At 35.8% G+C, this 11,013-nt stretch overlaps 1 protein-coding gene, 1 long non-coding RNA gene and 2 other non-coding genes across 4 annotated transcripts; 2 read left to right on the top strand and 2 right to left on the bottom strand.

The window, feature by feature from the left end:
• Window positions 1–302: 302 nt before the first annotated feature.
• Window positions 303–2,565, top strand: LOC121175265 (uncharacterized). The gene is made up of 2 exons (XR_005892495.1): window positions 303–1,691; window positions 1,869–2,565. It is a non-coding gene; the product is annotated as an uncharacterized lncRNA (long non-coding RNA).
• MIR166B (microRNA MIR166b) lies at window positions 531–697 on the top strand. The gene has a single exon (NR_048586.1). It is a non-coding gene; the product is annotated as a microRNA MIR166b (primary transcript).
• A 3,095-nt stretch (window positions 2,566–5,660) lies between the features above and the next one.
• LOC100786753 (uncharacterized acetyltransferase At3g50280) lies at window positions 5,661–7,906 on the bottom strand. Its single transcript, XM_026129470.2, has one exon. It carries the CDS (start codon window positions 7,894–7,896, stop codon window positions 7,198–7,200), a length of 699 nt encoding a protein of 232 aa, XP_025985255.1. The 5' UTR covers window positions 7,897–7,906; the 3' UTR covers window positions 5,661–7,197.
• Window positions 7,907–8,059: 153 nt separating this feature from the next.
• On the bottom strand, window positions 8,060–9,687 carry LOC100789081 (uncharacterized acetyltransferase At3g50280; the record flags this gene model as incomplete). The annotated part of the gene is made up of 1 exon (XR_005892494.1): window positions 8,060–9,687. It is a non-coding gene; the product is annotated as an uncharacterized acetyltransferase At3g50280 (transcript).
• Window positions 9,688–11,013: the final 1,326 nt, after the last annotated feature.

The raw sequence follows: 11,013 nt of genomic DNA, 5'->3' as shown, positions 1-11,013 counted from the left end.
AGTAAAATTTGAGTAAATCTCGTGACATATATGAAACAAATCGAAGTCACTTGGATGTTGTTAATTTGTTGAAAGAATTTCTCCGTCCTTTGTGGTGATGATGAGTTAACAACTACGTACGATGCTTTTGTTTATCTTACAGCTAGCTGAGTAGTTAGAGTTTAAGTTCCGTTTTGCATAAGCCTAATTTTGGAACATCTGAACGGGTGACTAAAAAGCACACTTAGTGTGGTATGAGTGAGTCAGTGCTTGGTTTCTCTCTCACTCACATGGGCTCGCTATATATATGAAGGTATGTGCGGGTTAGGGTTTTGAAGAGTGTTGTGTTGAGATGGGTTGGTATTGAGGGGAATGTTGGCTGGCTCGAGGCTTTTCACAAATGAGGTTCACAGTGGATGGAACTATAAGGCTTCGGACCAGGCTTCATTCCCCTCAAAAGTTCTTCCTTTCATTTGTTTCTACTTCAAACTTCAAACACAAGATCATGTGTGTTGTGTGTGGTTGAGAACTTGACATGCTTCTTCTTCCTAGCTTGCAAAGGTGAGGTTGAGAGGAATGTTGTCTGGCTCGAGGTCATGGAGGAGGAGGAGGAGTAGAGTACTGAGATCAGTGAAAGTTTCCAATGGAAATTTACCCTCTTACACAAAAAAATGATTCTCGGACCAGGCTTCATTCCCCCCACCCAACTTTTGCTTTTTCCTTAATTTAAATTTCTTTCTCTCCATTTTCATATCTCGCATGCCCTTATGGTAAGGCTTTCTCTTCCTTTCATCTTTCTCTCAATCTGCACAAAAAAAAAAAAAATGCTCTTTCACAGTTTGTTTTTGCAGGCTCAGAATTTTCAACTCAGTGGTGGCAATCTTGTTTTGTAAAGGTTGTATTTTCGTTACCTTCTTTTTTATTACGAGTGAATATGCTACCTTCTCCCAAATCCCAAGCTACAACTTACTTTAGTGATGGATGAACCAATTTCTTTACATATATGTGTGGCTAAAATAGAGAAAAAAAAAGTTTGAGCTGTTTGCATCTGCTCAGATTATGTAACTATATATGCTCAAGTCTCCCATGTATAGATTTAGTTTTCATCATTAATTTGAAGGCATTTGTATGAAGAATTAGTCCATGCTTGAAAATATGTTAATTTTAGAAAACAATCATATATTTTTAAACAAATGGTTATCTTTTCAAAATGACTTCTTGTTTGTGTTTCCCTATTTTTCTCTCTCATACACCCACTCAAGAGAGAGAGAGAAGCATTTTTACCACAGCAAATCTGTCTAGTTTTCTGGTATAGTATTAATTTAAGATTAACATTTCAGAGAGATAAGATACTACCTATGAAAATATTATTAACAAATAAGTTGGCTAATCACAGGCCCTCAGACCTGCGGGAATGTTTATTTCACGTGGACAAGAAAGCTGAAGTGAATGAAAGCATCAACAGTGAAAACCTATTATATCATATGTGAAATTCTTTTCTTTATCTGCAACTAGCTGCTATGCCTCTTAGGTCTTTCTAGCATAACTTTCCTCTTCTAAAGTCCTTTCAGCTTTGAATATTATTGCTTCAGCTTTCTGTCAATAAACCTGTTTTCTGGCCGGTGAAAATTTTAGGGAAGCCAACTTCATAATTTTACTTGGGGAAAAGGCTTGCCATCATTTTCGTCAACATCTGAATGAATGTACTTCAGGTAAATTAACAGTTACCCAGTAAAGCAAGTAATAAATATATATTTAATGAGTTATTGAATTAATTATCACTCATATATACATACACCTTCATACATAAGTCTAAAAATATTTATGTGTATGATGTGAGGTTTTGAAACATGATGCGCTGTTGAATTTATTTTGGTTTTGTTGTGTAGTGAAATGACAGTGATGAGTGTTGAAGGCATGCACTCACTAGCTGCTGAAGTTGCTGATGCATATACATGTGAAAGACTAATGAATGAAAGAAGAGAAGAGAAGAGATGTGCAAGAACAGTTAACGAGTAGTGAGAATCAGGAGAAGCTACAGCTAGGGATTCTATGTGTCTGTGTCTGTCACTAGCTAGAGAAACGGATACTATAACATGATTATGATCTATGACCACACCATGTCATTGCCAGCTTCCATTATCATGACGAACTCAGATGTGTGTATCTAGCTGCATGCATAACTAAGCTGATGCAAACTACACCTGGAAAAAGGAGAAAGAGGAAATAGAGCTTCTCTTCTCTTCTCTTCTATTATTATTTTGTGTCTGATGTGTGTGTTTTAGTGTAATGTATTTATGGAGCTTCTAAAGTTGTTGAAAATGCAGAAACCAACTCAGGAAAAGCTTGGATCAGCAATATCAGCTTCATATGCTACCTTTTCGTGGAGTCATAGTATGTAGTAATAGTGAGATGAGATCTTTTAGCATTTCAAATTGCATTATGGGGGGAGAGAGAGAGAGTAAATAAATGTAGAGTATCTGGTTTTTCTTGGGAAATGAAACTGAGAGAAAGACACGGCTACTCGGACATCGTTTCATGACAAACTTGGTCTCTTTAAAGAAGTGAAACAATTGCACTCCTTTATTGTTGACAGCTTCATCATGAATTTATTATCTTTTGAGCTAGCTGCTAACTTTTCTACACTGTCAGATAGCCACCAACAAAATCTTTTAAACAAAATTTAAAATTTCATAATAATACCAGTAATAAACAAATTCAAAATAGTATTGTGATGTTAATTTACTTAAGAATATAGTGAACAACATGCGTATTTCGCTTACCATTATTTTTTTTTTCAAAATACCAAAATTTGATTTTATAATTGTTACTGTATAATGATTTAAGCTCCTGTCACTAGCTCAGAGCTTTTGTTTTCATGTGTACATAGATGAAGCATCCAATTTATATCTCCTCTCACTATTATTCGGCCACTTTTTTTTATAATTAAATGCCACAGCATAAAAAAGGTTAAAATAATGAAAAATACAGTGCTTTTCATGGGTGATGATCAAAGGGGTTTTGCATATTGATCCTTTTTCTCCCTTTTTCTTCTTCCATTAATTTGGTATGCACACATAGAAGGGAAAGAGAAAAAGAAGAGACAATGATTTGGGCCATCATTTGTTTGGTATAATAAAACAATGAAAGGAAGGGAATTGAAAATATGCAATTTTTGTGGGTGCCATCGTGTTTCATCCCTCCTTCTTAGTGAGGATTGGAAAAGGAAACATAGTACTAGATAGTGGCCATATATGTCTTCATTCGTTTTGTTTTGAACCCATTGCACGTGTCTTAATCCAATACGGTGACTTAAGCTTAACACATGTGCAAAGTTTCTTAGTAACTGATCCAAGCGATTTGTGTGTAGCCCACCTGACCCAAGGACCAAACATGACTTTTAAAAGATTCTGAGATCAAGCAATGTATGCGTAATGTTATGATTCTCATACATATAGACACATCTGAAGTCCTCCCTAACTCCACTTAACTAGCTATATGAGTACATTACAAAATCTTGTTTTTGAAATGTAATTTTTTCATGCATTACATAAATTACATAGACTAATTTTCGTAATATCGCTGCAGTATTGGGTCTTACATAGACTAGAATATTTTTGTCAAACAAGGACGAGCAATGTGAAGACAAAGAGAAAAAAGGGGTATGTAAAAAGAAGCCCCTACTTTCTATTCAAAGAGGCCCAGTCATCAAAGTAAAAAAGAGTGGAAGCTTCACTGCGCGCGTCACCAACCTTCCTTGTGATTCTCTGATTTCCGTTCCCCACCTTGTAAAACCGTTTATTTTAATGGCCACTAAACTTGCATTTGAATCCATAACCTGTCACTGCAACAATTCATCAGGGTAATACTAGATGAGCTGAACACCTTCAAGAAAGGGGCAAGCTATAGTGTAAATTTTAAATTTAAAAGGGAGAACGGTATAACCCTTACACATCTCAAGAAAGGGAGAATAATTTGCTCTTTATTTTGTTAATGATAACTTTCTTTTTACTTTTATTTTCCTAATATCAACACTCAATGTTAACAAAACCGATAAATCACAATTTTTTATGTCATGCCTTGCATAGGATTCTATGAAACATTAATCTGTATTGTCATACAAATATCCACTATAAAAACACAAGAATTTCAAAGGGGAAAATCGACAGAAAGTTCTATTTGACATGAAAATTGAAAGATAGCAATTCAGTAAAACATAATGTTTTGAATTTCTCACATTGCATGTATTGAGGAAAAAACACAACGATGCTTAACATGTTTTGAATTACTCAATGTTTTTCTTTTGTCTACATGAGAACATCTATTTCTTTTCATTAACTTGCAGCAGTTTTAAGAAAGATAAATACTTATTACAACACCAAAACATTTGGATTACTTTAAAGTTTAAACATTCGTGAACAATGAACAGGTTAAAATAACATACCCTGCAAATCTTCATAATTAGGAATTATATGGATTCAACAAATAGCCACAAGGGTACAAAGGTAAAATAGTCAGGAGAAGCTTTGTACCCTTGTTAAAGCTTCATTTGTTATGACATTTCACATGAATGAGGCGCTGACACCACCGGCAATCCCAGGTAGGAGAAGCTTTAACAAACGGAACACCACATGGCTCATCACAGTAAAAACAGAAGGCAGACATCTCATGATTTTCATCCACATTAACCCATCTTTCTGACCAGTGGTGTCGAATATGGCCAAAGCCAGCCTGAGCCACACATTTGCAATCCTTTGCTGCAAACTGAGAACAAAGGAAATAAGCTGCGACACCACAAACAGAGCAACGATGGAGAGGAGCATGCGGTGAGGCTGTTGTACCTAAATTTTGAAAAGGCCAAAGGGAAGTCAAGCAGAAACAACAAGTGGATGGCTGTTCCCTATAAGTAAAATCTTCAACCCACAAATGCTCGGATAGCGGAACTTTAAACTTTTTCCAAACTTTCTTCTTTTCTCTTGCTGCAGCTTTAATCCAATTCAATGAGGACCTTCGCTGCCACTTGAGAACAGCATATATGAGAGCCATTAGTCCAAATGATCCAGTGATCAGCCATCCAAAAATAGATGCACTGGAAGCATCAGGGCTTGTGACAAGCCTCAGAAAGGAATTCCCCAAATCAATCATGGTTAAACTCATTTGATTGAACTCTTCTGTCAAACATAAAACCTGACCATTTGACCCAAACTGTCACACATTGCAATGGATAACAATTTTAGTTCGGGAGGGAGTATTTTTCTTATGAGGCTACAGTTAAGAGCTTTTTGATAAAACTATTTTCCAAAACAGGTTTTTAAGTAATACAGTAAGGTGTCATAGGGTAATTCAGATTCAGATCGAGTGATACAATCTATATAGGAGTTCACACAAATTAGAATTAGTTGGTCAAATAAAAGGGTAATAGTAATACAATCCAAATCTATTTATTGTTATTATAGGAATTAACATAGAAAGTTTGTATCTAAAAAATTTCTTATTTGAAAGGCAAGACCTGGAAATGAAGCGCAGGCAGGACCACCAGTTAGCCAAAGCATTAAAGGATCATTTTCTAACATAACAAAGTAGTAAAACACTTGCATGTCATCATCTTTTTCTCCTAATCCAACATACCTGGTTTAAGTGCAATAATGTCTCAGATTTTGTATCAAAATTCTCTCTTTCTGCAGAATTTATAGTTGGACAATTAAAGAATAGAGTTTGGTTTCGTAAAGCAATGAAAAAAGCTATTCAATTATCTGAACAGGCGGGTACAAAAAGAGTTCAAGTACAAATTGCAAGACGTATCGACGGAAAAGAAATTGCATGTTTTCTTGATTTCATACCAAAAAAAAAAGAACCACATCTCTTAAATTACCCTTAATCAGATTTGAACTTAAGGGTATTTTTGAAATAATGACATTAAATTTGTTTATAATTATATTTAAGTCCACCAAATTTAGTCCGGGAGGGAGTATTTTTCTTATGAGCCTACAGTTAAGAGCTTTTTGATAAAACTATTTTTCAAAACAACTTTTTGAGTAATACAGTAAGGTATCATAGGGTAATTCAAATTTAGATTGAGTAATACAATCTATATAGGAGTTCACACATGTTGGAATCAGTTGGTCAAATAGAAGTGTAATAGTAATACAATCCAAATCTAGTTATTGTTATTATAGGAATTAACATAGAAAGTATGTATCTAAAAAATTACCTATTTGAAAGGCAGGACCTGAAAATGAAGAGTAGCCAGGACCATCGGTTAGCCAAAGCATAAGAGGATCATTTTTTTGACTTAACAAAGTAGTAAAACACTTGCCATCATCTTTTTCAATACTAAAAATAAAATAGATATCTATATAATAGATAATTTGAAACTAAATAAATTAGTTTACGGCTAGTCCCATTTATTGGAGATTGCGACCATGGAGGGTGGGGAAAAGTAAACTGTGATGCGGAGCAGTGTTAAGATATCACATGGGAGATTTGTCATTTAAGTTAGGGAGTGTTCCATCAACTAGGCTAAATTCTGGGCTATCTTCCTTGTCTTTACATTGCTTGTGGGAGTGGGAGAGGTTATAAAAATATGATGATTGAATCCGATTCTTCTATAACTGTTAATCTCATAGACGGTCAAGGACAAGCCACATTAGTCAAGTCGTACAAAGGATTGGACTTAGAAACAGCATTCAGGAACTCTTCATCTGGTGAAAGGCACACTTCCAAATCAATGCTTCCACCTCCTTCATGGCCTGGGTATGATGTCACTTTCCCCTCAAACTTGTTGGCATAACCACTTCTTGCCGCCACCGCTTTTCCCATTCCATACACGTTGAACCTGGGCGAGCTACCCATTTGAATTACGAAAGGAGACTCTAACCACACCTTCAGAGATTGCAGCACCACTCCATTGTTATGGTTTGCAACAGCCATGTGCAACTTCCATGCAGCCCATCCTATACCATTCTCAAGCAATTCCCCTGTCGTCGTTTCTGCACTCACTACATGAACTGAGTTTCCAAAGTATTCCTGAGGCAGAGGCGGTTCCATTCTTGATCGATTGTTTGCTGCCAACCTGCAAGTTGTTCTCTGGTCGTTCGGTGGGGAGCGTGCACGTGTTACGGATCTCCAAACAAGCGCTGATAATGATTGGAACGAAGAGATTTTGGTGGTATTGGACTCCGAGTTTGCCTTTGCTTTCAGTTTTGCAATGGACTCTGCTTAAAAGTGGAAGATTCTCTCTCTCAGCTTCGGTGCTTCATATCTGCTTATAATCTCATCATGATGTATGAAAGGAAGATTGATTGGTGGAGCGCAATCTTTTGGAAACCAGCGATTGTGAATGGGAACATCATATTCATGGCCTAGAGCATGAGATTGAGATTGAAAGATCTGAGACCATGTATTGAAGAAATTCCAATAAGAAGTGCCATCGCCAACAACGTGGTTCATGGAACAACCTATGAAAACAGCATCCACAAGTTCAGTGACTTGGATGGACAAAAGGGGCATGGTGTGGCCATCATGGTTGACTGCTTTGTGATGGTCAAAGAAGGAGTGAAGAATGGGTGGCACGTCAATGGGGGCGAGTATGTCAGATATGGTGATGTCCGAAGTTGCATAGATGAATCTAGCTCCATCACTGTTTTTGCAATCAACGGAAACAGAATAAGAGGGAGGGTCATGGGTTTGGTGGGTGACAAGGCGACCAGCCAAAGGATAGAAATGGAAGAGGGTGAGAGAAAGAGAGTGTTTGAGATTCTCCATGAAATGATGTTGATCAACAAGAGTTGTTGCAGGCTTCTTGAAGAGTAGACCCTTCTGGATATAGTTGGTAGACAACATAGCAATATCCCAATGGTTGGGGAGCTGGGGCTTAACAAAACATTCTGAAATGCGTCGAACGGCAAGGGCACTCATTCTGAAGTGCAGGCCACACACAAGTTAGATTTGTGTTGCAGACTGCTTAGAGATCTAGTATTAATTTCCTTTGTGAATTCTGAACCAAGACATGGTTCATTACTCTTTCTTTATATAAATAAATAATGCAAATTGCTGTCATAGTCCGCAGCCGGTTAGTTGCCTTTTCGGTGAATCTGTGTGCCACGCTCGTCTTTATTTAGCCAAAATTCTATATTCATAAGTTATTTAGTATGCAACAAATTAACTAACACACTAATTAACCTCTAACTAACTAATTAACTCAAGTGATATATCTAGTTTTTTATATTTTTTTTCCTCACTTATCTAAGTAAGTAAAGAAATTTTTCTTCATTTTTTTCTATTCATCCAAATAATATACTATTTTTCTATTCCTTTTCTGTTTCATTTCTATTTTCCCCCACTTTCCACTTATTTCTCTACTTTATTTCATTACTAGTTCAACCAACAACACATTGTATACTACACAAAATATGGTATTTGACATGTTCAACGGTCAAATATTGGGCATATCAGCAAGCTAGAACAGGGGATTGGACACCGAAACTGCATTCATAAACTCCTTGTCTGATTCCAGAGCTCTCATTATATGTGGCAAAAGGCACACTTCCAAATCGATGCTTCCACCTCCTTCACGACCTGGGTATGATGTCACTTTCCCATCAAACTTGTTAGCATACCCACTTCTAATCGCCACCGCTTTCCCCATTCCAAATTCACAACCATACTTGTTGAACCTGGGCGAGCTTCCCATCAACACACTGTACGGATCAAACAATCGACCAATTTGAGGGATAAAAGGAGACTGTGACCATCCTTGGAGCGATTGCAGCACCACTTTGTCATTATGGTTTGTGACAGCCACGTGTAACAACCATGCAGCCCATCCTAGATCATTCTCAAGCAATTCCCTTGTTGTCGTTTCTGCACTCACTACTTGAACTAAGTTTCCAAAGTATTCTTCTGGCATAGGCGGTTCCATTCTTGATCTATTGTTTATAGCCATCTTGCAACTTGTTTTTTGCTCGTACGGCACGGAGCGCGCGAGAGTTATGGATCTCCAGACAAGTGCTGATAATGACTGGAATGAAGAGATTTTTGTGGTATTGGACTCTGAGTTGGCTTTTGCTTTCAGTTTTGCTATGGACTCTGCAGAAAAGTGGAAGACTCTCTCCCTCAGAAAAGGTGCTTCATAGTTGCAAATGAACTCGTCATGATGTTTGAAAGGAAGATTAACAGACGGATCACAATCACTGGGAAACCAACGGTTGAGAATGGGAACATTGTATTCATGGCCTTGAGCTTGAGATTGAAAGATCTGAGACCATGTGTTGAAGAAATTCCAGTAGGAAGTGCCATCACCAAGAGTGTGGTTCATGGAACAACCAATGAAAACAGCATCCACTAGTTCAGTGACTTGGATGGGCAATAAGGGCATGGTGTGGCCATCATGGTTGACTGCTTTGTGACGTCAACAGGGGTGAGTATGTCAGATATGGTCATGTCCAAAGATGCATAGATGAATCTAGCTCCATCACTGTTTTTGCAATCAACGAAAAAAGCATACGAGGGAGGGTCTTGGGTTGTGTGGGTGACAAGGCGACCAGCCAAAGGATAGAAATGGGAGAGGGTGAGCGAAAGAGAGTGTTTGAGCTTCTCCAACAGATTTTCTATGAAATTCTGTTGATCGACAAGTGTTGGAGGCTTCTTGAAGAGTAGACCCTTCTGGATATAGTGATAAGACAATAGAATAATAAGAATATATATATATATATATATAGCAAGTATGGGCAGCAAAGCATGATTGAACAGTTACAGACGTGCAGTACAGAAAGTCAAAAAAGGAGTTCACTAGCTTGATGCAGTTTTCAGAAACACAGAATAGAAATAAGAAAAGGATATGAATTATGATTGAGAAACTTGAACCAAATTCGAGTGGCTAACTAAATGAAAAATCAGGATATATTTTACTTACTTGCATCATTCGCTAATCCTAAATCAAATCATATCACATACAAACAAAAAAGCAGGAGCAATTAAATTCCGAAACAAATTGCTTGATTAATAGCGAAAACAAAAAATAAAAATCTAGGGCACGCTTCATGGTGCTGGCTTAAAATTGTAAACCAAAATGAGTATTGCAGCATCTAATAGGAGATGAATCGAAAAACGCTTATGATAGTGATTGTAAATGCAGCTTAGAATGGAATGGAGAGATTAGATCTACGGAAAAGAAGAGGATGAAAGGAAAGAGAGAGGGGATTTGATTTTCCTATAAATCATATTTTTAAATTTCACCTTCCTCCATCAAAACGGGAAAAGGGCGGGATTTCCATTCCCCCTGTTGGAAACTCCTTTCGCTCTATTTACCTTTTTGTCCCTTCTCTTCCACCATGCAATCTTATAAGTAAACATTTCATTTTTTTAACTACATTTTACATTATTTCTGTAATTTCTAAATAGTTGAAAAATATTATTTTAAACTAATTTTTATCTTTATATATTTTTATTTGAAAATAAATTTTACATTATTTCTATAAATAGTTTAAAAAATATTTTCTTCAATTATTTCAAGTTTTGTTTTATCTTTATATGCGATTTAATTAATTGCTCATCAAATTCAATCTAATCTCTCGTTTATCTTTTATATTTAAATTACATTTCAATGTTTTTTTAAAATTTATCCATAGTTAAAGATAATAATATCTAACAACTTAATTTATCTATCTCCATCTATTTATAAATTTTAATTCTCATCCTTAAATGAGTACGTTTTTAAACGCTACTAATATTTATCATGTGCAATACAAAGGCCAAATAATATGAAAATTTTATAATTATAATTATTTATTATAATTTTTTTTTCCATATCATATACTTTAAATAAATATATAAAATGGCATAGAGAAAATTTAATAAATTTGTTTTTAAAAACATTAAACTAAATATATATATATATATATATATATATATATATATATATATATATATCAAAATTAATTTAATTAGTTATCTCTTGAAATAAGTTATCCTTAAATCTTTTAGTTATATATTCTTATTTTTTTAACTTGCATGATTTAATTCCTTTATCTCTTA

Source organism: Glycine max, chromosome 8 (assembly GCF_000004515.6).
Source record: "Glycine max cultivar Williams 82 chromosome 8, Glycine_max_v4.0, whole genome shotgun sequence".
In the NCBI taxonomy this organism is placed as follows: Eukaryota; Viridiplantae; Streptophyta; class Magnoliopsida; order Fabales; family Fabaceae; genus Glycine; species Glycine max.
This window is presented reverse-complemented; position numbering and strand designations above follow the sequence as displayed.

Excerpts from the sequence above, each read along its gene's own strand:
- LOC100786753 (XM_026129470.2), bottom strand. The coding sequence starts at position 7,896 with ATGAGTGCCCTTGCCGTTCGACGCATTTCAGAATGTTTTGTTAAGCCC.